Source organism: Hevea brasiliensis, chromosome 8 (genome assembly GCF_030052815.1).
Source record: "Hevea brasiliensis isolate MT/VB/25A 57/8 chromosome 8, ASM3005281v1, whole genome shotgun sequence".
NCBI lineage: Eukaryota > Viridiplantae > Streptophyta > Magnoliopsida > Malpighiales > Euphorbiaceae > Hevea > Hevea brasiliensis.
Window position 1 is genome coordinate 100,665,247 of NC_079500.1, and position 27,993 is coordinate 100,693,239.

The 27,993-nt window shown below is 35.7% G+C and overlaps 1 protein-coding gene and 1 non-coding gene across 24 annotated transcripts; both read right to left on the minus strand.

Annotated features, from left to right (window-relative positions):
* Positions 1-27,993, minus strand: LOC110656451 (putative disease resistance protein RGA3). 23 transcript variants are annotated; one of them, XM_058151887.1, is made up of 9 exons: positions 26,935-27,574; positions 16,929-19,203; positions 16,703-16,836; positions 2,142-2,329; positions 1,869-2,036; positions 1,506-1,764; positions 920-1,334; positions 580-694; positions 1-487 (listed from the first exon to the last, which is right to left on the minus strand). In XM_058151887.1, exons 1-2 carry the CDS (start codon positions 27,552-27,554, stop codon positions 18,762-18,764), a joined length of 1,062 nt encoding a protein of 353 aa, XP_058007870.1. In that variant the 5' UTR covers positions 27,555-27,574; the 3' UTR covers positions 1-487; positions 580-694; positions 920-1,334; positions 1,506-1,764; positions 1,869-2,036; positions 2,142-2,329; positions 16,703-16,836; positions 16,929-18,761. The 23 variants fall into 23 exon arrangements, 2 of the variants coding, with proteins under 2 accessions (XP_058007870.1, XP_058007869.1); XM_058151886.1 differs by lacking the exon at positions 26,935-27,574 and having other exon boundaries at positions 16,929-19,201; XR_009150763.1 differs by lacking the exons at positions 1,869-2,036; positions 26,935-27,574 and having other exon boundaries at positions 1,510-1,570; positions 16,929-17,482.
* On the minus strand, positions 4,921-5,026 carry LOC131182758 (small nucleolar RNA R71). The gene has a single exon (XR_009151018.1). It is a non-coding gene; the product is annotated as a small nucleolar RNA R71 (small nucleolar RNA).

Below are 27,993 nucleotides of genomic sequence, written 5' to 3' on the forward strand. Positions count from 1 at the left end.
AAAAAAAATCGGTTGTAATATATGTTTCACAACTCATTTCAACATGTAGGTTGTAGACGTACATACTAGAATTTCATAATCAGGATTATCCTGAAATAGTGAAAAAATTTGAATTATTTCACATCCTTCTCTTATCTAAGAAGAAATAGGACAACTGCAACAAGGAGTGCTACAATGGGTAAGTCCTGTTGCATCTTCTAATGGTTCTAATTGCAAAGCAATTTCAATTGTTCATTTGGTCAATCTTTAATAGAAGTATTTTATCAAATTGGGACCTCAAAGCGCAAATTGCACAAGCAACAACACGAAGCTCGAAGTTTGAGTTGGTGATGTAAACTTTCTCTGCTCTGTTCAGTCTTTACAGCTTGAACTCAAAATTTAGCAGGCATAATCCCGTAAGGAGCGAAAAGGCCACAGTAACAATCTCTAAAGCTTTTTGGGTCTTTCATTTGAGACAAAATTGATGGCTCCAAAGTCCAAAGACATGCTGAAAGCACAATAACAAACATTTCATTTGTGATGATTGCAGTGACAGAAATTCAAATATCTATGGCAAATAAAATAGATCATCTCATTTACCTTTCTAGTCAGCTGAACAATTTTTTGTCTTCTCCCAATTGGCTCAAATGAAAGCAGAAAATGGCAGAAAAACAATGCAGCTGTACATCTGAGATGATCTTGCATCTTGCAATCTCTAATAAATAGTAAGATTATCAGAATTGATCTACATACAAGAATCTTTAAGTATCCCATTAGTAAATCCTTATCTCGTTGAATGAATGGATTAATTTTAATTCCTTTTCTTATATTTTCTTTGATCATTAGAGATTACTGATTTTCAAATTCAAAATATTAAAAAAAAAAGTTGAAATGATTTTTATATAACGGAATAACAATGGTTTCCAGCTACATAAAGTACCTCATGAAGTATAAAGTGGAGGACCATCTACCAATTTATCTTTCCTTGAAGTTCCAAAGCTTCCTTGTGAAGAAAATCACCAAAACAGCTAGCAAAGTTAATGCTGCAACAATAAACATGAAGTGATTTATAATTGAGATGGTTTAATTGAGTGTAAAGAATTTGGATAGTATCAAATTATACAAGTCTGCAGTATCTTCGTGTGCATGAATTCCACGAAGAAACTCGCAAACGATCGAACCCTTCCAGAATGTGGTGTTTCCCTTGAACATATATGGGAATCTTCAACACAAAATTTACAAGCCTCAAGATTTGCAAATGGCTCTGCAACTTCTGCATGCAAGTCAGCATGTGCACATAATTTAGCATGATCTTCTTCCCTTTTCCATCCAATACAATGTAGAGAATCTTGAATCTGGAAAATCTCCTAATTTTGAGTAAACTAAGTAAATAAATGGGGTGCATGAAGATCACATCTTTTGATGGACTTTCTGCGTTTCTTTTGCTAAATTATAAGCCAATGAAACATGGACAAAAAGGATATAAAGCACTTGAATTTTGGGAAGTACTAGTTTTGGAAAATTACCTACACTTTAAAGGAAACATGCCAAGGAAAGCTACATGCATTTTCTCATATCACAGCCATGCCCCCTGTTCATGTGAAAGGTTTCGAAAGTGGAAGTTTGTACAAATCATTACATAAAGGAAATATATCATAAAATAATGGAAAAACCATAGCATATGGGTTCAATAAGGGAAGTCAGACATACCAATGAAAAATGCAGTGAGTGCAGGAGATGGATTATTGATTTATAATCCAAAAGTTTCCATTTCCATGGAAGTAACTGAAAGAAAGGCATCCCATGAAATCATTAACAAGTGCTGGAGAGTCAAAAGGAAAAAAACTGAAACCAAAAGGTATAGACAAATGAATCATAATATTTCTCACGTGAACTGATATTTTGCATATTCCTCCCAAAATAATTAATTATAAATGCATCTCCTCATTTTCTTCTGTGATATTTGGGACCTGAGTAATCTTAAGGTGATGGAAACCATAGACTGAATAATGACAAAATTCATCTCTTCTTTCAGTTCAAAATAAACAAGCTTCAAGCTGTTCATATTTGTGATACTACCATTAGTTGAGGTCATTATTCACAAGAAGAAAGAAATCATCAAAATAATATTTGAAGAATGGAGATGAAAAGGATGGAAATACCTGAGAATTCACAAATAAAGCTTGTTCAGTGTCTACTCCCAAAGAGGAGAAAAAAAAGGTAAAGAATCCAATTTCTCTGAGAAATCACCAATTCTTAATTCCTCAATCAGGTGAGCCTGCCGAATATCTTCTCTGGAAAATAACTCAAATTTTGACGCACTGCTATTTTTAAAGAACGAAGAGAACACCTGAGAATTCGCACATAAAGCTAGTTCAGAGGTTTAGTTCACAATACACGTAGAAGATAAAACTCACGGAAGATTTTCTCATTAATAATTTACTAATATGAGCATGGAAATAAAAATCTTCTTTCTAGGAGCATGGAAATTACAGGAAGAGAACATAATCATTTGATGTGGGGATCTCACTAATCATAATCATAATCATGGAAATTACTAATCATAATCATGGAAATAATTTACTCTCACAAATAGTCATTAGGATTGGAAAATAAAATAACGTGGAGGATTAATGGCTCTAGCTAGTGTTATACTCATTTCATATAGGCATTTTAGGGTAGTTTTGCATCCATTTTGCCCTTATATTTTAGTATATTTTATGTTTTTAGCTTTATTTTAGCTTATTTGTTAACTTTAGATACTTTATATTTGATTTTTGTAATTTTATTATTTTTGATAGGATTTTGTGGCAAATCGAAGGCCAATGAGTGAATTAGGAAGTGATTTGAAGAAATTTGGGATTCTTTAAGCATGGAGGAAAGTTGAAGAAATCAAGCCTTGAAAGAGCAAACCAGCCGAAATTTGCTTAAGACCTTGCTTAAGGTCATGCTCAGGGTAAAGCGGCAATGCTTAAGGTGCAACACAAGTCAAGCATGAGCAGAAAAGTCCATTTTACTATAAGTCTGCCGAGATTTCTTTGAAGGTCCGCTTAACCTTAAGCATGCACACCAGAGGCTAAATTTGCTAAGAAGTCGCTTAGGGTTAAGCCAACCCTAAGCGTAATGCCCGTAACGTGAATAGTCTCACTGACTTGGATAATTTTACACCTCATTTTCTATCCACTCCTTGTCTTTTATTTACTTTTAGGGTAACTTGTAGGTACAATATAAATTAATCATTTCCTTATTTTTTCCAGAAAGAGTAAAGAGTAAGTGTAGTAAAAACAAAAAGGAAAGAAAATTATATAGAAAGAGGGAGAGAAGACGCCATTCTCTGGAGGAAGAGGAGCTGTTGCACGAGTTTGGAGCTCCAGAAACCAGAGACCTTGGTTCTTCCACCTGGGTTTTCCTATTTCAGTCCTTTTATCATGTTTTTCTTTATTCTTCCATCTATATTTCTTGTAAATACCATCATGAGTGAGTAATTTCTTTAGATTTCAGAGTTGGGAAATATGTTTTAGATTAATTTGTGGATTTGGACTGGGTATTTCCTTATTTTACATGAATATGAGTTTTGATTCCTTGTGTGCTTGATTTACTTGCCTAATGTTGGTACCCATTGGGTATTGTGTTAATCTTTGATTGAAGGACCGAAAGGTGAAAGTCATTGATAGTTAATCAAGGATTGGAACTTAAAATCACCTAGATTTAAAAATAAACTAGGACTTTAAGAGGAATTAATTATTGGTTACAAAACTTAATGGGTTTTAAAATAATCAAATACATACGAAAGTAGGTTTGGTTATTTTAGAATACGCTTTGATTTGCTTGAAAAAGATATCAAAGGGATTTAGAATCAATTTCCTTCAAACTCTATTTTTCCCTAAAAATTGGAACGCCCAAGACAAATCCCAATTAATTTATGCATAAACCCCCAACTCTGGAATCACTTTTACCATAATTAGACTTTCGTTTAAATTACCCATTGTTAATTTTAGTTTAATTGCGAGCTAGAATTAGAATTTATTTGTTTGCTCTTTACCCATTTCAATTAGATTAATCAATTTACCTTGCTCATTTACTTTGCTCATTTACATTTACCTTTTATTCATTAATCATTAGCCCAAATAATCGCTTCATTCATAGTTTAGTAATCAAACAGCAAATCCTCGTGGGAACGATACTTGATTCATCACTTTATTACTTGAGACGACCCGTATACTTGCGGATTAGTCACATCAAGTTTTTGGCGCCGTTGCCGGGGATTTGATTTTTGCTTGATATTGAACAATTGTTTGTTTGGTTAATTTGGGCATTTTATTTTATTTTCTTTTTACCATTTTACTTTGAGAACTTGTTTATTTTTGTTTTTCAGGTGCTATATTTTATGAGAAGGACAAAAAGTGAAGAAATCAATCTATTCTTTGACCCAGAAATAGAGAAGACAGCAAAAGCTTTAAGAGCAGAATCTAAAAGGAGAAAAGCTGAAATTAAAGCTCAACAACAACAAGAAAGAGCACAAGAGCAAGAGCAAGTACAAGAAGAAATGGCTGACAACAACAACAACAACAATAACAACCGCTCTGTGAAGGATCATGCCTATCCTAACATTGGAGATTTCATGCCAAGTATCACAAGACCAAGGGTAGAAGCTAATAATTTTGAATCAAGCTCTGACTCTGTCAAATGGTACAACAAGCACAATTTGGAGGAAATCCAAGTGAAAGTCCACATGTGCATCTGGCACACTTTCTTGAGATCAGTGATATGTTGAAGATAAATGGAGTTTCTGATGATGCAATTCGACTCAGATTATTTCCTTTTCTCTCAAGGACCGAGCTAGAGAGTGGTTACATTCTTTGCCACCGGTTCTATCACAACATGGGATGAACTTTCTCAAGCATTTTTAGCTCAATATTTTCCACCAAGCAAGACAAATTAAGCCGAGAAATGAGCTAACTTCTTTTAAACCTAGAGATGATGAGAGCTTGTATGAAGCATGGGAGAGGTACAAAGATTTGCAAAGGAGATGTCCACATCATGGGATTCCTAAGTGGATGCTTGTTCAACACTTTTATAATGGAGTTTCACCAGCTATTAGGAGTACAATTGATGCATCTTCTGGAGGTGACCTTATGGAGAAATCTTAAGATGAAGCTTTTTCTGCTCTTGATAAAATTGCTTATAACAACTACCAATGGAGTTGTGAGAGGAATGAGATCAAGAAACCAGCTGGTATGTTTGAGCTTGACGCCATGAATATGATTAATGCTAAGTTTGATGCTTTGACAAAGAAGATGGACAAGTTAAGTATGAAAGTAGATTCTTCAGCCGGAGGTTCTAGTAATTCACTAGAAATTGGGGTGCGCAAATGTCAATTGTGCAACAGATTTTTCTGCACTTAATCAAGATTTTTCAAATGAGCAAGTGGATTATGTGGGAAACTACAATCAAAGACTGTGGTAACCCATTTTCGCAACTTATGATCCAAAGATGGAGAAACCACCCAAATTTCTCTTGGGAGGTAGACAAGGGCAAAATCAGAATTTTCAAAGAACCTTACGGATATCAACAAAATCAGAATTTTCAGCAGAAGAGGTCCTCCTCCCGGAATTTCTAAACCTCAAAATGCACCTGCTCCACCTCTACCACAACAAGCACAACTAGACAAGACAGCTAGATTGGAATCTATGATTGAAACTCTACTTGTGAGCCATCAAAGTCAACAAGAAATGATTTCTCAATTAGCATCTAAAGTGGATCAAATGGCAACACACAACAAGATGTTAGAGAATCAAATAGCTCAACAAGCTAGCTCTTCAAGTAACAAAGCATTTGGGAAGCTTCCTAGCCAACCGTAAAATTCAAGGGAGCATTGCAAGGCTATTACATTGAGAAGTGGAAAAATATTGGAGAATGGGGATAAAAATATTGAAGAGAAAGTTGAAGAAAAGAAAAGAGAGAAGGAGATGAACAAACTGAAGTTGAAGTTAGAATTGAAGTGAGAAAGAAAATTCGTGGAAGAAAAAGGAAGTAAGGAGAGGGAGAGCAAAGAAGAGGAGCCCAAATATGTTGCACCTAAAGCCTACATGCCACCTTTACCATTCCCACAAAGGTTTGAAAGCAAAATTGGATAAACAATTTGGGAAGTTTTGGAGGTATTGAAGTCTTTGCATGTGACTATTCCTTTCACTGATGCCTTAGCACAAATGCCTTCATATGCCAAATTTTTGAAGGAGATTTTATCTAACAAGAAGAACTTGGAGGAATTTGAGACTGTAGCTCTTACGGAAGAAAGCAGTGCCATTTTGCAAAATAAGCTTCCACCCAAACTGAAAGATCCTGGGAGTTTCTCCATACCATGTCACATTGGGGATATTAGTATAGATAAGGCTTTGTGTGATCTTGGAGCCAGTGTTAGTCGATGCCATTGTCTATCTATGAGAAAGTGAAGATTGGAGAAATGAAGCCTACTACCATATCACTACTGATTAGCAGATATAGGTCTATTAAATTTCCAATTGGGGTAGTTGAGAATGTTCCTCTGAAAGTTGGGAAATTTTTCATACCAGTGGACTTTGTGGTATTGGAGATGGAGGAAGATGTACACATTCCTATTATTCTTGGTAGACCTTTCCTTGCTCTTCTGAGGTGTGATTGATGTAAAAAATGGGAGACTTACATTAGAAGTTGGGGAAGAGAAAGTTGAATTTAATTTGTTTCAAGCAATGAAAAAGAAAGATGATTCAAACTCATGCTTGAGAGTTGATGTGATAGATGAAGAGGTTAGAAAAGTGCTTAAAAAGCAACATCCTAAAGATCCCTTAGAAGCTTGTTTGGTTCATAACATCAAAAAAGGGGATGAAATTGAAGAAGCTGCAGAATATGCTACAATTTTGGAAGGAAATCCACCATTGCCTATGGCTGATATTGAAAAGATTGGGAACTTGAAGCAAGAAACGACTTCATCATCAAAGTTTGAAAAAGGTGAAGCACCTAAGGTAGAGTTGAAACCTCTTCCAACAAATCTCAGGTATGCTTTTCTAGGTCAAAATTCTACATATCCTGTGATTGTTAGTGCTAAATTGACTGATTGTGAGGTTGAGAAATTATTGAGAGTTCTTAGGAAGCATAGAAGGATAATTGGTTATACCATTGATGATATTAAAGGAATACATCCTTCTGTGTGCATGCATAGAATTTTGTTGGAAAATGACCATAAAGCCTCTCGAGAATCACAAAGGAGATTGAATCCAAACATGAAAGAGGTTGTGAAAAAGGAGATCTTGAAATTGCTTGATGCAGGTATCATTTACCCTGCTTCGACAAAGAATTGGGTAAGTCGATTCATGTTGTACCTAAGAAAGGGGGCATCACAAAGAGTTAAAAATGAAAATGATGAACTAATACCTACAAGAATCAGAATCGGATGGAGAATCAGATAGACTATAGGAAATTGAATAAGGCAACTAGAAAGGACCATTTTCCATGACCATTTATAGATCAAATGCTTGAGAGACTAGCTCATCATTATTATTTTTGCTATTTGGATAGCTATTCAGTGGTTCTTTCAGATCCCTATTCACCTGCATGATCGTGATATAACTACCTTCACATGTCCTTATGGTACCTTTGCATATCGAAGGATGCCATTTGGACTATGTAATGCCCCTGCTACATTTCAACGATGTATGATGTCCATATTTTCTGACATGATTGAGGGTATTATGGAAGTGTTCATGGATGATTTTTCCTGTATGGTAGATCTTTTGATGAATGATTATCTAACTTGTCTAAGGATTTGCAGAGATTTGAAGATTTCAATTTATTTTTGAATTGGGAAAAGTGCCATTTTATGGTACAATAATGAAATCTTTTGGGCCATCTTGTGTCAAACAGGGGTATTGAGGTGGATAAATCAAATGTAGAAGTTCTAGAGAAAATGCCACCCCAACATCCGTGAAGGGAGTGAGGAGTTTCTTGGGGCATCTGGATTTTATAGGAGATTCATCAAGGATTTCTCTAAGATTTCTAAACCTCTTACCAATTTATTGAGTAAAGATGTGGAATTTAATTTTGATACTAATTGTATGAATGCTTTTTGCAGGATAAAGGAAGCTTTGATATCTGCTCCTATTATGCAGCCACCCGATTGGTCAATACCTTTTGAGTTAATGTGCGATGCTAGTGATTATGCCATTGGGGCTGTTTTGGGACAAAGGAAAGATAAGAAGGTGTATGCAATATACTATGCAAGTAGGACCTTGGATGATGCTCAAATAAATTACTCTACTACAGAGAAAGAGTTTTTGGCGAGTATTTGCAGTAGACAAATTCAGGTCCTATCTTGTGGGGTCTAAGGTAATAGTGTACACAGATCATGCAGCTATCAAGTATCTCCTTCAGAAAAAAGAGGCTAAACCTAGATTGATAAGGTGGGCGTTACTCCTTCAAGAGTTTGACTTGGAAATTAAAGATAAGAAAGGAGTAGAAAATGTGGTAGCGGATCATCTATCTAGATTGAGGCAAGAACAAGGAGACAATCTGGGAAAAGAGCCCCAATAGATGATTATTTTCTGATGAGCAATTGTTAGTAATCATGAATGCAAAAACCCCTTGGTATGCAGATTTTGTGAACTATCTAGTGTGTGGAATCCTTCCACTGATTTAACATGGCAAAAAGAAGAAATTTCTTTTTGATGTGAAGGATTATGATTGGGAGGAACCATTTTTGTTCAAGAGATGTGGAGATGGGCTGATTAGAAGATGTTTAGCTGATGAGGAGATAGGGAATGTTATCAAAGATTGCCATTCTTCACTTTATGGGGGTCATATGAGTGTGACAAAGACTGCAGAAAAAGTTCTTCAAGCAGGGTTCTTTTGGCCACACATGTTTAAGGATGTGAGGAAGTTTGTAAATGCATGTGATAGGTGTCAAAGGATGGGTAATATCTCAAAGAGAGATGAAATGCCCCTCCAAAATATATTGGAAGTGGAACTATTTGATGTGTGGGGCATTGATTTCATGGGACCCTTTCCATCATCCTTGGGACACAAATACATTTTAGTTGGAGTAGATTATGTGAGCAAATGGGTTGAAGCTATACCATCTCCAACTAATGATGTAAGAGTGGTGATTAAATTCCTTAAAAAGTTCATTTTTACAAGATTTGGAACTCCACGTGCCATTATAAGTGATGGAGGTACTCATTTTTGCAACCATCAATTTGAAAGATTATTGCAAAAATATGGTGTGAAGCATAAGGTTGCAACACCCTACCATCCACAAACTAGTGGTCAAGTGGAGATTTCCAATAGAGAGCTGAAAAGAATTCTTGAGAAAATAGTGAATTGTTCGAGGAAAGATTGGTCACTAAAGTTAGATGATGCTCTTTGGGCCTATAGAACAGCCTTTAAAACCCCTATCGGAACTACCCCATTTAGATTGGTTTATGGGAAGGCTTGTCATTTACCTTTGGAGTTGGAGCATAGAGCATATTGGGCCATAAGGACACTGAACTTTGACTTAAAAACTGCAGGAGAAAAAAGAATGCTGCAACTAAATGAACTTGAGGAGCTTAGATTGGATGCTTATGAAAATGCCAAGCTTTACAAGGAAAGAACTAAGAAATGGCATGATAAGCATATTAGGAGGAAAGAATTTCAAGAAGGTGATGTTGTTCTCCTATACAATTCTAGGTTAAGGTTATTTCCAGGAAAATTGAAGTCAAGATGGTCAGGGCCCTACACTGTCATAAAAGTATACCCCTATGGAGCTGTTGAGATAAGCAATGAGACCTCAGGGACTTTCAAAGTTAATGGGCAGAGATTAAAACATTATATTATTGGAGAACCCACGCAAAAGTTTGTAGAGGTTTCATGGCTTGGTTCTCCAGTCAGGGATACTTAGGAGAATTGGAGTGGAAGGTCAAGCTTAAGACCTTAAACAAGCGCTTCTTGGGAGGCAACCCAAGCGTATCCTTTTATAGTTCATTAATTTTCCATTTCATTTTCATTTCAGTTTTCACCCTCATTAATCTCAAAAGTGACATTTGTTTATCTTTTGTAGGCCATTCATGAAGATTGGGCAAGTTTACACTTGTTGCAAAAACAAAGAATTAAAGGGAAGCAAGTATAAGCAACATTCTGCACTTTATGCAAGGCTCGTGAACAAGATAACACCTTTAAACTTGTGCTAAATTGCTGATATTGCAGTCTACTTGATAGCATATGTTTGATTTTGTGTTTTGTGTAAATTCTGTGAAATGCAACTTGAATGAGGATCAATTTTGATATTTAGGACTGATGAGAGCTTTATTGAAGTGCAAAAATAATGTTTGTTAAGTTTCACCTTTTAGTGTATATATAATTTTGTAGTCTGATAGGAATTTGCATGCTTTTGTGGAATTGCTGCTAATTTCTGCAATCCGCAGATTCATGCTACTGTTCATGCTACTGTTCATGCTGCTAAAAAGGTCAATTTCTACATTTTTTCTGCAATTCTTGGTTGATTGGAACTTGTCTGAAATGCTGCTGAAAATATGCTTTTAGTGTAAGTTTAGAAAGGAGACCATTTCATTTAAATGTGCAAAAAGGATAGTCACAATTGGTGCCTAAAATGAACAATAATTGCAAAAGCTAAATGAACATGTGCTATGCTTACTAAGTTTATGAGAGAGATGAACTTAAATCCCTCAATTTTATGGTGTTTGTGTGTATTTGGTAATTGTTGAGGGTTACAATAGCATTCCATAGCTTTTGGACTGATTTTGGTAAGCAAAACCATAATTTTGCCCAAAACCTGCCGAAACTTGCTGATGACATTGCTTGTCAAGCAAAGTCTTAAGCAAATTCTGCTGAACCTTATGCTTAACCCCAAGCATGGCCCAGAATACCACATGTCTACCCCACATTTTAAAAGGCCCAGCATTTCCGCCAATTTTCCAAAAACCTCGCCAACACTCCCGATAAACCTCATCGACTCCTTCCTCACGCCATTTTTTCCGGCAATTTTTACAGGAAGCCGAAAAGTTTCCTCCTTTTCATTAAAATGGTAAGAACCAAAATGTGGTCCTCTCACAAACCCAAACTCGATGAGACTTGACATTCTGTCAAATCTAAAATGGGTACTCCATCCTCATTACCCACAAACCCTAACCCCAGCCCCAGTCCGCCATTACCTCAGTCCCCACCACCACAAACGCCGCCATTACCACAATCACCACCACCTCAGTCACCGCCCCCGCCCCCAAGCCAAATACCACCTCTCATTCCGCCGACTCCCCTCTCGCCGCACTCCGAGCCGCAAAATGAAACACAAATTCCTGACACCCATTCCCCAGAACCTGCGCCTACCCAAACAAAAACAAAAGGGAAAACAAAAAGGGCCGCAGGTAGACTCAAAGAAACCCCTGTCGGAAAAAGGAAACGAGTACCCTCTATCCCTTTCGACTTAAACTCTCCACCTCAGTCCTCTGAACCAGTTAGCAAAAGGACTAGGTCTTCCTCGCAAACCCCAAAGACCAATGGTCCAAACACCAAGAACTTGCCTCCCTTACATTCTCCAAAGACTGCGTCATCTGCAGATACTATAGAGGAGGTAATTTCTCCATTACCTTGGGCTTTTAGGGATATGGATATGAAAAAGGCCTATGAGAAATTACTTTCTAAAACTATTTTGGCAAACAAGTATATGGATGAGCAGATTTTGAAAGAATTAGGCATTTATGATTCTGTATTTGCCTATTTGGATGTTATTAGCTGGATTGATTTTGCTAAAATTAGGGAACCAGTGTACAAGGATCTAACCCTCGAATTTTTGAGTTCCCTAAAGTTGAGTTTCAAACCAACAGTGCCTGAACATAAAGATATGATATATTTTCGATGTGCTGGAATTGATAGGGAGTTAGACATAGGTGCTTTGAATGCCATTTTTGGTTTTCAGGATTCGGGGTATAAAAACATTGAGTGGCAGCAAACTGTTTATGACCCTGTTCAATTCTGGAAAGATATTGCACCTTTTGGAGGTTATTATAGACAGAGGACTGCAAAAGCCTCTAGGATAGTTGACCATGTATTGAAATACCTCCATAGGTTCATTACTTACACTGTTTTAGGAAGGGGACACGAATGTGATTGTGGGTCTGGGATTTGTTTCTATTGTGGTGCATGAAGGAGAGAAAACAAGTAAGTACAGCCCATTTCATAGCTACTCATTGGCACCAAATTGTCACCAAGCATACTAAAGGTAGTATTGTTTTTGGGGGGTATATAACTGCCATAGCAAAATCATTTAGCTTTGATGCTAGTCTATATAAATTGCTGCCAGTTTCTGGGGAATCATACATAGACAAAGACCATGTTGCTGCATATGGATGTTTGTGAGAAAATAGGCCACACATATGCTCATACAGTGAAGACTCGATACCCCACCATCAAAAACCCCACCACTTTTGCAGCTGCAGTAACCACAACCAACCTCTACCCCACACTTCTCAGACATGTTATCCATCTTAAAATCCTTGGAATCCAGGATAACAAATTTCATCGCCCAAACATCCGCTCCCTCACGATACCACAGAAATTCTTGCTTCCTTGAAAAACTTAGAAATCAAAATTGAAGCCATGGGTCAAGAGCAGGTTAACCAAAAGAAGAAGCTAGAAAAGAAACTTAAAAAGAGATTTTTATCTCTTAAAAAGAAACAGAAGCAACATCAACTTCAAATGCTGGAGCTTTACAACACACTGGCCCAATCCTACAACAATTTATATCATTGGGGCCAAGCCATGTTTCAAGAAATGAAAGACTTAACAGAAAACTTGGAAACCGCCTCAAGCTTGGATCACAATGAACCAAGCTGCAGAACACAAGGCGGACTCGATGCAAAGAACAAAGGCTTGATAGCAGAACTTGATCAGTAGCAGCAGTTTTAATTTTTGTTTTTAAGTTTATTTTTGTAATTTGTTTATTTTAATTTTCAAACTTTGGTCATGGTTGTAATACTTTGGTACTTAGTTTTTATTATTATCTCTGTACTTCTTTCCCTTAGTTTACTTTATTTTATCTTCTGATATGGACATAAACACTCTGTGAATGTTTCTTAGTTTAATTTTTGATTTAACTGTTACATTTTATTTCTTTACACTCTTTCATTTTCTTGACCATTATTTTTGCACTTTATCTTTTCTTCAATCCTAATTTTGCTGACATTGATGAGTTGCACAAATTTTCTTTGAGCCGCATCTGTTTCCCATCATTTGGAGGTAACAGTTTACCCTTTTACCATTTATGCTTATGGTATGTTGCCAATGCTTCTGCTTTCGCTTTACCCTACGCAGCAGGTTAAGCAACATTTTAAGCAGTGTAAATCATACATTTGGGATACTTTTCCGCATTTTTTCTCTCTAAAGCTTCATTGTTAATATCACTTTGAGCTAATTTTGGAATCTTGACCTTATATTGATTTAATCCCCAATTGTATAAATTTCATTAAATTGATTAGTTCACACAATTTTGCCCACCTTTGCATTCCTTTTAGACATTGAGGACAATGTTTCATTTGAGTTTGGGGGTGAGGGCAAAATTTTTGCAAAATTTTTAAAAATTTTCATTCATTCATTTATTGCATTTCATTCATCCATATATAGATAATCCATACACTTATACATAAACCACACACATGTCTATACTCATACACATACATTTGCATATAGTTTTCATATAGATTACACTTAGTTTTAATTTGATTTATGCATTCATTTTAGGATCATGCATATCATAAAAACAAATTTTTACCTTGTCCTTAGAGGATTGAGAATTGCTTTGAAGAGCAATTGAGCTTACTTTTAGAAGGGTTTGATGGATTGAAAGTTCTAGATAGGTGCAAGGTTATTAGATTCTTGCCTTAGTTTATATCTTCTTAGCCAAGGGCCACCCAATCAATTGCATTGACGTTGAGTGCTTATAGAAAACTCTAGGGTGAGAAGTAGCTAATTGATGTCTCACCAATCCTAGAACAATCTTTCTAAACCTTTCAAGGCGAAATCATAGCATACACTTGAAAAAGAAATGATCTAGGCATTCTTTGAATTTTAAACCCATATTTTAGCCTTAGCCAACCTCACTTCAAAATTTCCCTTTGAAACCAATTTGAGCCTACATTTATCCCTCTTATTTCTTTGGAACCCACATTAATCCCTAGCCATAAACCCAAACACTTACCTACCCTCCATGAGAATAATTCTTTGAGTGATAGATACACTTTAAAAAAATAAAAATAAAATAATAATAATAATAATAATTAGTTGGGAGAAGTGATTCAAAGTATAAAAAAAAAAAAAAAAAAGCTAGCAAATTCAATTATGGTATGTAAAGTAATTCACCACCCAAGTACACAAAGAAATGAGTTTGGGGGTGAATTGAAAGGGACAATTATAATTCAAAGTCAATGTCATTTATGTAGTCCCTCCAAAAGCTTCAAAATTATATGCTAGCATTGGTGAATAGTTGTAAAGTTCCTTCTCCCAAATTGATTCATCTAAAAAAAAGAAAAAAAATTGTGTATCTTGATCTTTTAATAATTTGATTATTCTCATATTTTGTTACCTTTATCCTTTCCTTGTTAGCCACATTATCACCCCCTTAGCCCCATTACAACCCTTGAAAGTCCTTTTGATCTTTTGATAGTGTTTTGCTACATTAGTGGAGATTGGAATAGGAGAATTGCCTATGGGATTATGATATCATTAATCCATTCATTTATTTCCATTATTATTTGAGACACTTTAGTTTATGGATTACCCTATAGTCTATTTAGGCATGATTATTCTTTGTGATTGATTGGTTTGGGTTTAATGATATGGATAATTGACCCAAGGCTAAGCGGTGATAACTTTGGTTAGGATTGAATTCTTTGCATCTTGAAAGTGGGTATATGGTTTGTTGGTGGCTAAAGGTAAGCTTGAGAGTTTGGATAAGTAATTTTCATAAATTTAAGGTAAAGTACCCCAAATTGCATTAATTGTTTTAATTTGCTTGAGGACAAGCAAAGGTTTGAGTTTGGGGGAATTTGTTATACTCATTTCATATAGGCATTTTAGGGTAGTTTTGCATCCATTTTGCCCTTATATTTTAGTATATTTTATGTTTTTAGCTTTATTTTAGCTTATTTGTTAACTTTAGATACTTTATATTTGATTTTTGTAATTTTATTATTTTTGATAGGATTTTGTGGCAAATCGAAGGCCAATGAGTGAATTAGGAAGTGATTTGAAGAAATTTGGGATTCTTTAAGCATGGAGGAAAGTTGAAGAAATCAAGCCTTGAAAGAGCAAACCAGCCGAAATTTGCTTAAGACCTTGCTTAAGGTCATGCTCAGGGTAAAGCGGCAATGCTTAAGGTGCAACACAAGTCAAGCATGAGCAGAAAAGTCCATTTTACTATAAGTCCGCCGAGATTTCTCAAGGTCCGCTTAACCTTAAGCGCATGCGACTGAGGCTAAATTTGCTAAGAAGCTGCTTAGGGTTAAGCCGAACCCTAAGCAGAATGCCCAGAACGTGAATAGTGCTGCTGACTTGGATAATTTTACACCTCATTTTCTATCCACTCCTTGTCTTTTATTTACTTTTAGGGTAACTTTTAGGGACCATATAAATTCATCATTTCCTTATTTTTGCCAGAAAGAGGAAAGAGGAAGGGGAGGAAAAACAAAAAGGAAAGAAAATTATATAGAAAGAGGGAGAGAAGACGCCATTCTCTGGAGGAAGAGGAGCTGTTGCACGAGTTTGGAGCTCCAGAAACCAGAGACCTTGGTTCTTCCACCTGGGTTTTCCTATTTCAGTCCTTTTATCATGTTTTTCTTTATTCTTCCATCTATATTTCTTGTAAATACCATCATGAGTGAGTAATTTCTTTAGATTTCAGAGTTGGGAAATATGTTTTAGATTAATTTGTGGATTTGGACTGGGTATTTCCTTATTTTACATGAATATGAGTTTTGATTCCTTGTGTGCTTGATTTACTTGCCTAATGTTGGTACCCATTGGGTATTGTGTTAATCTTTGATTGAAGGACCGAAAGGTGAAAGTCATTGATAGTTAATCAAGGATTGGAACTTAAAATCACCTAGATTTAGAAATAAACTAGGACTTTAAGAGGAATTAATTATTGGTTACAAAACTTAATGGGTTTTAAAATAATCAAATACATACGAAAGTAGATTTGGTTATTTTAGAATACGCTTTGATTTGCTTGAAAAAGATATCAAAGGGATTTAGAATCAATTTCCTTCAAACTCTATTTTTCCCTAAAAATTGGAACGCCCAAGACAAATCCCAATTAATTTATGCATAAACCCCCAACTCTGGAATCACTTTTACCATAATTAGACTTTCGTTTAAATTACCCATTGTTAATTTTAGTTTAATTGCGAGCTAGAATTAGAATTTATTTGTTTGCTCTTTACCCATTTCAATTAGATTAATCAATTTACCTTGCTCATTTACTTTGCTCATTTACATTTACCTTTTATTCATTAATCATTAGCCCAAATAATCGCTTCATTCATAGTTTAGTAATCAAACAGCAAATCCTCGTGGGAACGATACTTGATTCATCACTTTATTACTTGAGACGACCCGTATACTTGCGGATTAGTCACATCAGCTAGCTCTTAAATGCTCATGTTTTTATGAAAAGACGGAAAGTATAAGAAAGAAGACTAACCCTTTTTACAAGCTCAAGAGCTTAAGGGTGGAGTTCTGTTTCCCTTAATGTGATGTTTTCAGCAGAGGTTAAGGGTAGCAACAATGAATCCAACTTTTCCTCCAATTACTAAACTCTCCTCAACCCAGTCTCTTCTGCAGAATCATCAAAATAATAATTAATTAATTAAAATATAAGATTATCATCTTCAAGAGAGATAGAGAGGTCAGATGATGGGTAAACTTACATATATGTATGTACGGGAGATGAGAAATCTTGGACCACTCAGAGCCACTCCCCTTGGCGCAATTTGCCCTAAGAAAGGGACAGTCACAACTACTAATTTTCGTTAATTTGGAGAGTCGTCGCATGGCTGTAGCTGTAGGTAGATACTTCAAATTGTCACAATCCCAAAAGCTAAGGTATTTTAGTGATGATAGGTTGCCCAACCACTCTGGCAAAGCTTCCATTCCATTGAAACGAAATATACGTAATGTCTTCAGGGTAGTGAGGCTTTGAAGTTGATCTGGCAGAGACTTGATTCTACCTCTAGCATCCCCATATATCCATAAGGTTTCAAGGGATGGGAGCTCTTGGATTGAATTCAGATAAGGGAAAGAATCCAACTCCTCCGAGAAACCACCGATTTGTAAAAATGTTAATCGAGTGAGGCCGCCTAATATATTCTTTGGAAAATAACTCAAACTTTGGCACTCTGTTATTCGCAAACGCCTAAGAGAATGAAATTCGCTAAAATATTCGGGAACTGATGTCAGCGCTTCGCATCTAAATATTTCCAATTTTTCTTCACAATCTTCGATTCTTAGTCTTACAAGCGATGAACAATCACTTAATGGAATTTTTGTCAACAGGGGACATTCCTCGATGGTAAGTTCTTCAAGGCACGAAAATACAACTGTTTCACCTCTCTCATCTACTGGCGCTGCCTTCCATTCAAGTAAGCTCTTCAAATAACGGAAACCTAAAACCTTCAATGCTGGAAAGGGCCTCACTCCATTGCTCGTGCTTCCATCGCCAATGCCATAGAATTCATTTCCTATACTTCTGATCTTATCCATTCCAGATATCCGAAGTACTTTAAGACGAGGAAGATGTCCAAGCATTGGGAGTTGTTCACACCACTTACAGTTCCGCAACATAAGCTCCACCAAATTATCGAATACTCTGGAAGAATTTCCGTCACTTGGAATTTTCATCATCAACAGCCATGGCGGGAATTTTTCACCCAAATAATTCTGTATCGTTATTCCCTCTATATTTGGGTGAGGCTCAAGGCCTTCCAACACTTCCACATCATTGCACCGTACTTCTCGTCCATAACTCCATTCAAATTGCAGGGTTCTTATTTTTGTTTTCCTCTGCAGATTTGATTTCTTAGCTTCTTCTTTGTCTCTCACCTCCTCAAGATGATTTAGTGTCAACTCCCCGCTTAGCTGGTTTAAGCATTTTAGTTCTTCAATGCTACCTCCCTTATCTGGACCCACAACAAAAAATGAGAGTGTTTCAAGACAAGTTAAACGCCCCACCATAGATGGCATATGGTCATCTTTAGAAAATTCAATATGCCTCAAGCTGATCAGATTGCACATTTTATTTCTAGGAACCTCTTTAAGCGAATTGCACCAACTGAATTTCAATGTTTGCAAATTGTAGAGCTTAGTGATGGATTCAGGCAACACTTCAATTTTAGTCCTTGAGACAATAAGATATCTTAAATGTTTCAACCAATTGAAGATGGCAACTCTTCAATATTAGCATCTTCCAAGTTTAGAGTCCGCAACCTTTTCAACTTCCAAGATCCATCAAAGGCAATTCCCTTTATGAATAAACTACGCAACTTCTTAGCATCCCTTTTTGAAAATGCTATCAAAGTTGTTGCATTTTGACAATCTACATATAAACGACGAGTGGAAGATATATCATCACCAGTTGTACAATTCTCCAAAGTCAACGTTTCAGACTTGGTCAAAGACAATGCAAGATCATGCACAAGATCATGCATCTTGCACCGATAAATATTCTCAAATATATCCCTTACCACATCTTGGAAAAAGGAATTCTACAGCAAGGCATTAAAATAGTTGTTGCCCTCATCTTGACTAGACGACCCAAGAAAACCTTCAGCCATCCAAAGCTGAACTAATTCTTTCTTTGCAATACCAAAATCTTTGGGGAAAATTGAACAATATGCAAAACATGGCTTCAAAAATGGAGGCAAATGATCAAAACTTAGCTTTAGTACAGACTCAACATTATCCTTGTTATCTGATGAATTCAAAACATTACTATTCATAATTGACAACCATGCTTCCTTATCCCTTCCGAAACCCCCCATCGTTCCACCTAAAACTTTTGCGGCTAATGGCACTCCTCTACATTTTTTTGCAATCTCCTTTCCAATGCACTCCAAATCTAAAGGTATTGATGCTTCTCCATTTCCAAATGCCCTTTCCTTCATTATGGACCAACATTCATCATCAGACAACAAATTCAATGTATGCCTGTGTCACGACCCAAAATTCTGAACCGTGACCGGCGCATAATTTAAGTATTCTTAAATCATGCAAGCCTTATCAGAGTATCTTGAATGAATATATATTGTCACTTACTAATCCCAAAAATAGACAAAATCCAAATAAACAAAATGCTGAATAAACATCATAAATATCCCATAGGTAAACTGCGGAGTCTCTACAGATTTCAAATAAAAACTTAAACTGTTCAATAAACTAAACTAATTATTAGCCCGAGAAAGTATGAATTCGGGCATACCATGAGAACGAATCAAATTTGTCCCTCTCCAGAAAATGGACTGAATATTGGATCAGCTGCAGAATTCTACTGATCTGAAACAAATAACAGACAGAGAAAACGTGGTTTGAGCTAGATGCTCAGTGAATGATAATTATAGCACACAACGGAATAGGAACAGGCAGACGCTTGATTAATTTCACAATAAATTTCTATTCAATAAAATCATGCTCATGCTGTCAAAATCATTAATAAAATAATTTCATAAACATATATATATATAATAAATTCATTCAATAAAATTTTATGGTACAGTGCACCAGGGTGATGATACCCCACATTACCAAAGGCCAGATGGTAAGCGCGCTACCAGATATTAGATACCTTCCTCCTCCTTCACAGATATCAATGCATATGATACTAATGCAAGCCATAAACTGCAATGATGCATGACTCGATAATGCAACCTAATACCGTGATAGTCCACACGGCGGGGCCAGATAACAGAAACAGATACTGGGCACAGGTACCAATTCAAAACAGAAAATCAATTTGTACAAATCAATCAAAATCAATAAAAAATTTCAGATAGCAAATAATAACTGATAGTGCAATTTCAATAGTGTATTTCAATAGTTTTAGAGAGTCAATAAAATCAAATCAAACTCAAATCAATTCAATAAAATCAAATCAATCTCAAATCAATTCAGTAGCACATCAGTAAATTTTATAGTCAAATATCAATCAGTATAAATACATTAAAGGCCTGTTCCCGGAATCCTAATGGGTCTAATGCAGAGATAGTTGGCAAAATCAATTATTTAATCAAAATCGAAATAAAATTCAATAATAAAATAAAACTCTAGAAAATCACATATAAAATCATTGTTAAAATATTAATTTAAAATTTTATTTAATAACAAACTTAATGCTAAGAAATTTTAAAAGGGACAAAAACGGTGCCATGTACTATAATTACCACTCACCTGGAACCTTCAAGACAATAATTATTTTCAATGGAAGGGAGACAATTTTAACTGACTGATTGAATATTTGAATCTCCTACATACCCAAAATATAAAAGAAAAATATTAAATAATAATAAAATAAATAACTTATATATATATATATATATATATATATATATATATATATATATATATATATATATATATATATATATATATATATATAGGGATGAACAGTGAGGCACCGAAGATGAACAGGGACGCTTCCAAAAACAAAAAATATATATATATATGAACAGGGACGCTTCAATTGTTATGTCAACAGGGACGCTTCCAAAAACAATATATATATATATATATATATATATATAAAATCTAAATTTAAAGATATTATCTCACAGTAATTATGATCAATCCAATTCAATACTAATGATCAAAGAAAAAAAAAAATTTCTAGGGTAGTTGTAACAAATCAATGAAAGAAAATAAAATCAAATCCATCCATTATTGAATAAAGAATGAGAATTTTTACCTTGAAAACAGAATCGAATGTGATGAATAGAGAAGGAAAAACTTAGGGATTCTCTGTTTGAGAGTATTTGATAGAAAAAGGGGTGACAAACAGGTTTTGAGAGCATAGTTTAGCAGAAGAGATGATTAGGGTATATATATATTTCAAGAGTTCTATTAGGTGTAGAATGGAAATAGAGTTATTATTGAACTGGGTTGTTCAGATTGCAGATATATATTTAATTTCAAAAATAATATATATATATGTAAAAATAAATAAGCAGACCATCTAATAAAAAATATATATTTTTTTATAAATATATTAAAATAATAATAAATAATAAATGTATATGGGTTTCCACATACTTCCCCCCTTAAAAAAAAATTCGGTCCCCGAATTTGAATAGACAAAATTCTAACCTGAAGAATCAAATAAGTGAGGATATTTGGCTCGCATTTCAGATTCTACCTCCCATGTGGCCTCACTACTTGAGTGATTATGCCACAAGACTTTGACCAAAGCCACTTCCTTAGACCGAAGTTTCCTAATTTGTCGATCTAAAATCTTTACTGGTTGCTCCTCATATGACATATCATCCCTAAATTGCATGGTTTGAGGTTGTAAAACATGAGATGGATCTGGTACATACTTCCTAAGCATAGAAATATGAAAAACTGGATGTACATGTGCAAAACCAGGTGGAAGGGCTAAGCGGTAAGCAACTACTCCAATTCTCTCCAAAATTTCAAATGGACCAACAAAACGAGGGCTAAGCTTCCCTTTCTTCCCAAACCTCATGATTCCTTTCATAGGGGAAACTCTCAGAAATACATGATCACCAATCATAAATTGTACATCTTTACGCTTAGGGTCAGCATAACTTCTCTGTCGACTTTGAGCAGTCAAAAGTCGATCACGAATTAGTCGAACCTTCTCTGAAGTTAATTGTATCAACTCTGGTCTAGTAAGCCTTCTTTCTCCAACTTCATCCCAACAAACCGGTGACCTACACTTTCGACCATATAATGCCTCATATGAAGCCATCTCTATACTTGCCTGATAACTGTTATTATAAGCAAACTCCACTAAAGGCAAGTGATGATCCCAACAGCCACCCAAATCCATAACGCATGCACGAAGCATGTCCTCTAATGTCTGTATGGTCCTTTCTGACTGTCCATCCGTCTGAGGGTGAAAAGCAGTACTAAAGTCTACTCGTGTTCCTAAAGCTTCTTGGAATTTCTTCCAAAATCGAGAAGTAAACTGAGTACCACGATCAGAGACAATGGAAACTGGAACTCCATGAAGACTAACAATCTTGTTTATATACAACTGTGCAAGTTTAGCAAAGTCATATGTAGTCTTCACAGGAAGGAAATGAGCAGATTTTGTCAATCTGTCCACTATCACTCAGATTGCATTGTAACCACCTCGTGTACTAGGTAAACCCACAACAAAATCCATGGCAATATGCTCCCACTTCCACTCAGGAATAGGCAATGGCTGAAGTAACCCAGATGGTCTCTGATGTTCTGCCTTAACCTGCTAACAAGTCAAACATTTAGCAACAAAGTCTGCAACATCCCTCTTCATGCCACCCTACCAATAATGCTCCCTTAAATCACGGTACATCTTAGTTGAACTTGGGTGTACTGTGTAAGCAGAATGGTGTGCCTCCTCCATGATTTCTCTTCTCAACTCATCAACATTGGGGACAAAAAGTCTAGTGCCATAACGAAGAACTCCATCATCATTCAACATGAATCCTTGAGCTTGGCCTTGATGAATACTATCTATAATCACACACAGCTAAGAATCCCTCTTCTGAGCAGCCTTAATTCGATCAATCAAGATAGGCCTAACTCGAAAATGTGCTAAGAATGATCCAGCTATGATTTTAAACTCTACTCCCTGATCTAGCAACTCATGTTATTCACCAATCAAAGGCCTCATCTTGGTAGATATATGGGCTAAACTACCAGAAGACTTCCTGCTTAGAGCATCAGCCACTACATTAGCTTTTCCAGGATGATATTGTATGGTGCAATCATAATCCTTCAGCAATTCTACCCATCTCCTTTGCCTAAGATTAAGATCACATTGGTCAAATATGTATTTGAGACTTTTGTGGTCAGTGAAGATTTCACAAGTCTCACCATACAGATAGTGCCTCCAGATTTTCAAAGTAAAAATTACTTCAGCCATTTCCAAATCATGAGTTGGATAATTCTGCTCGTGTCTTTTTAACTGACGAGAAGCATATGCAATAACCCGTCCATGTTGCATCAAAACACATCCTAAACTAATCCTAGAAGCATCACAATATATTACATAACCCCCTGATCCAGATGGGAGGGCTAACACTGGTGCTATAGTTAAACGAGTCTTAAGCTCCTGAAAACTTTTTCTCACAAGCCTCAGACCACTGAAATTTCACATTCTTCTGTGTCAACTTAGTTAAAGGTGCTGTAATACGAGAGAAGTCTTGAACAAACCATCTATAATACCCTGCTAAACCCAAGAAACTACGAATCTCTGACACAGTTGTGGGTCTAGGCCAATGAAGCACTGCCTTAACTTTTTTCTTATCAATGCACACCCCATCCTTAGATACTGCATGGCCTAGGAAAGCCACACTATCTAACCAAAACTCACATTTTGAGAACTTGGCATATAGCTTGTGTTCTCGTAAGGTCTGAAGGACAATTCTCAAATGCTGCTCATGCTCCTCCTTACTCTTTGAGTACACTAGAATGTCATCGATGAACACTATAACAAATTGATCTAAGAAAGGCTTGAAAACTCTATTCATGAGATCCATAAAAGCGGCCGGAGCATTGGTAAGACCAAAAGACATTACAAGAAATTCATAGTGTCCATACCTAGTCCTAAAGGCCGTCTTGAGTATGTTTTCTTTCTTGACCCTCAATTGATGATACCCAGATCGAAGATCAATCTTGGAAAAATACTTTGCACCTTAAAGTTAGTCAAACAGGTCATCTATGCGTGGAATAGGATACTTATTACGCACAATTACCTTATTCAATTGCCTATAATCAATGCACATTCTCAAAGACCCATCATTTTTCCGTATAAATAACACAGAAGCACCCCATGGAGAAACACTAGGGCAAATAAACCCCTTATCTAGTAGGTCCTGTAGTTGCTCCTTCAACTCCTTAAGTTCTGCGGGTGCCATACGATAAGGTGGCATAGATATGGGCTCAATTCCAGGAACTAAGTCTATACCAAACTCTACCTCTCGCTACGGGGGTAAACCTGATAAATCTTCTGGAAACACATCAGGAAACTCCTTAACCACTGCAACATTCTCCAAACCTGCACCTTTTATTTGAACATCTCTAACATAAGCTAGATACCCTTTACACCTCTTTCGCAATAATCGTCTAGCACTCACTACAGAGATAAGATTACTAGAGGCTATACTGCGATCTCCCTGAAATTGAAATTCTGCCTCCCCAGGAATTTTAAAGAGTATAACTTTATTACGACAATCCAATGAAACATGATAAGTGGCTAACCAATTCATGCCTAAAATCACATCAAACTCAAACATATCCAAAGAAATAAGATCTGCAGCTAATTCCCTATCTCCAGTGTGCACTATACATCCCCTATACACCATATCAGTGTCTATTGCATCCCCCATAGGTGTTGATACAGATAAAAGATATTCTAACAAAGTAGGTGGTGTACTAAATATCATGGAAAAGTATGGAGAAACAAAGGAATGGTTGTGCCCCAGTCTTAGCCATAGGCGTCTGTTCAGATGTCTGATTAATAGTTTGAGGTGGTACCTCCCCAGTTGGATCAAGGTTTGCACCATTAAGACCCTTGGCCCTAGTTCTCCTCTTACGTCTAATAGACCCAGGCACCTATTCATATTAATAAACAAGCATTAAATTTGAAAATGTGAGCCAAATTAAGACAGGTGAAAAAGTACGAAGGACGCAGATATCTGAAGCAATGATAAACTGAAAAGACGTTAAGGATCCTATGCTCCGCAAGTTTGCTAGACCTTAACCGAGCTCTGATACCAACTTTGTCACGACCCAAAATTCTGAACCGTGACCGGCGCATAATTTAAGTATTCTTAAATCATGCAAGCCTTATCAGAGTATCTTGAATGAATATATATTGTCACTTACTAATCCGAAAAATAGACAAAATCCAAATAAACAAAATGCTGAATAAACATCATAAATATCCCATAGGTAAACTGCGGAGTCTCTACAGATTTCAAATAAAAACTTAAACTGTTCAATAAACTAAACTAATTATTAGCCCGAGAAAGTATGAATTCGGGCATACCATGAGAACGAATCAAATTTGTCCCTCTCCAGAAAATGGACTGAATATTGGATCAGCTGCAGAATTCTACTGATCTGAAACAAATAACAGACAGAGAAAACGTGGTTTGAGCTAGATGCTCAGTGAATGATAATTATAGCACACAACGGAATAGGAACAGGCAGACGCTTGATTAATTTCACAATAAATTTCTATTCAATAAAATCATGCTCATGCTGTCAAAATCATTAATAAAATAATTTCATAAACATATATATATAATAAATTCATTCAATAAAATTTTATGGTACAGTGCACCAGGGTGATGATACCCCACATCACCAAAGGCCAGATGGTAAGCGCGCTACCAGATATCAGATACCTTCCTCCTCCTTCACAGATATCAATGCATATGATACTAATGCAAGCCATAAACTGCAATGATGCATGACTCGATAATGCAACCTAATACCGTGATAGTCCACACGGCGGGGCCAGATAACAGAAACAGATACTGGGCACAGGTACCAATTCAAAACAGAAAATCAATTTGTACAAATCAATCAAAATCAATAAAAAATTTCAGATAGCAAATAATAACTGATAGTGCAATTCCAATAGTGTATTTCAATAGTTTCAGAGAGTCAATAAAATCAAATCAAACTCAAATCAATTCAATAAAATCAAATCAATCTCAAATCAATTCAGTAGCACATCAGTAAATTTTATAGTCAAATATCAATCAGTATAAATACATTAAAGGCCTGTTCCTGGAATCCTAATGGGTCTAATGCAGAGATAGTTGGCAAAATCAATCATTTAATCAAAATCGAAATAAAATTCAATAATAAAATAAAACTCTAGAAAATCACATATAAAATCATTGTTAAAATATTAATTTAAAATTTTATTTAATAACAAACTTAATGCTAAGAAATTTTAAAAGGGACAAAAACGGTGCCATGTACTATAATTACCACTCACCTGGAACCTTCAAGACAATAATTATTTTCAATGGAAGAGAGACAATTTTAACTGACTGATTGAATATTTGAATCTCCTACATACCCAAAATATAAAAGAAAAATATTAAATAATAATAAAATAAATAACTTATATATATATATATATATATATATATATATATATATATATATATATATATATATATATATATATATAAAATCTAAATTTAATGATATTATCTCACAGTAATTATGATCAATCCAATTCAATACTAATGATCAAAGAAAAAAATTAAATAAATTTCTAGGGTAGTTGTAACAAATCAATGAAAGAAAATAAAATCAAATCCATCCATTATTAAATAAAGAATGAGAATTTTTACCTTGAAAACAGAATCGAATGTGATGAATAGAGAAGGAAAAACTTAGGGATTCTCTGTTTGAGAGTATTTGATAGAAAAAGGGGTGACAAACAGGTTTTGAGAGCAAAGTTTAGCGGAAGAGATGATTAGGGTATATATATATTTCAAGAGTTCTATTAGGTGTAGAATGAAAATAGAGTTATTATTGAACTGGGTTGTTCAGATTGCAGATATATATTTAATTTCAAAAATAATATATATATATGTAAAAATAAATAAGCAGACCATCTAATAAAATATATATATTTTTTTATAAATATATTAAAATAATAATAAATAATAAATGTATATGAATTTCCACAGCCTGTAATGAGTAGATGTCTCCATTATGGATGCCACTTGCTCGCTACGAGTTGTGACAACAATAGCATTTCCAGTGTTTCTACTAACTCTTACTAAGCGAGTCTTTAAACCATCGCATCTCTCTGATACCTCATTCCACACGTCATCAAGAACAAGTAGAAAATTTTTTCCCTCTAATTCCTTTTCGAGCTTCTGAAGTATTGCATCTTTGTTGGTCAACCCACCCATGTTTGCATTGAGAGTTTGCAACATCTCCCCTAAAATCCTTTGGTCATCAAAGTTATAAGAGACACAAACCCATATTTTAAGATCAAAAAACTTTTTTTCCATTACTTCTTGACACACCAATTTAGCTAAGGTTGTCTTTCCCAGACCGCCCATCCCCACTATGGACACGATGGTAAGAACTTGTTGGTCATTGGAACAATTCAACAAGTTCACAATTTTAGAGACATCAGCTTCCCTACCCACAACTGGGTGGTCGAGGACCGAGTCTGTGACCCGATCCAAGTCGATTTGAGGCATTATTCTATCTTTAGTTACAACTTGAAGTCCATAAACCATGGCATCATTCTTGATCTTATTCAACAACTCATTTATATTCTTAACTTTGCGGGCCATTTTGAAATGCCATGCAGCTTTCTTAATGCGTTTGGAGAATGAAAAGAAGTTGTTTACCTCCCTTCCCGATTGCTCTTGCATTTCAACCTTCCGTCGAAGATTCTCATAGGCTAATTCATCGAAAACATCTTCAGCCTCATAAGCTACCTCTCGGAGCTTCTTCAGCCAAAGCTTCACAGGCTCCCTCTCCGTTTGTTGCTCCTCTGCATCTTGAAGCGCAGCACGAATCATTGTGAGAGATTCTTGGAGGCGTTTCAAGTCATCCTTGAGATTCCAAGCAAGGATGATTTCATCAGTAATGAGTGAAACCACCCTGGACAGAGTTCCATTCACCAAACTCGGGACAATGTCAGCCATAGTCCCTTCTTTCAAAGATTGAAGAAAAGAGTTTGATCAAAATTTGAAAACAAGAAGACGATTGTGGTGGTAGCTAGCGATA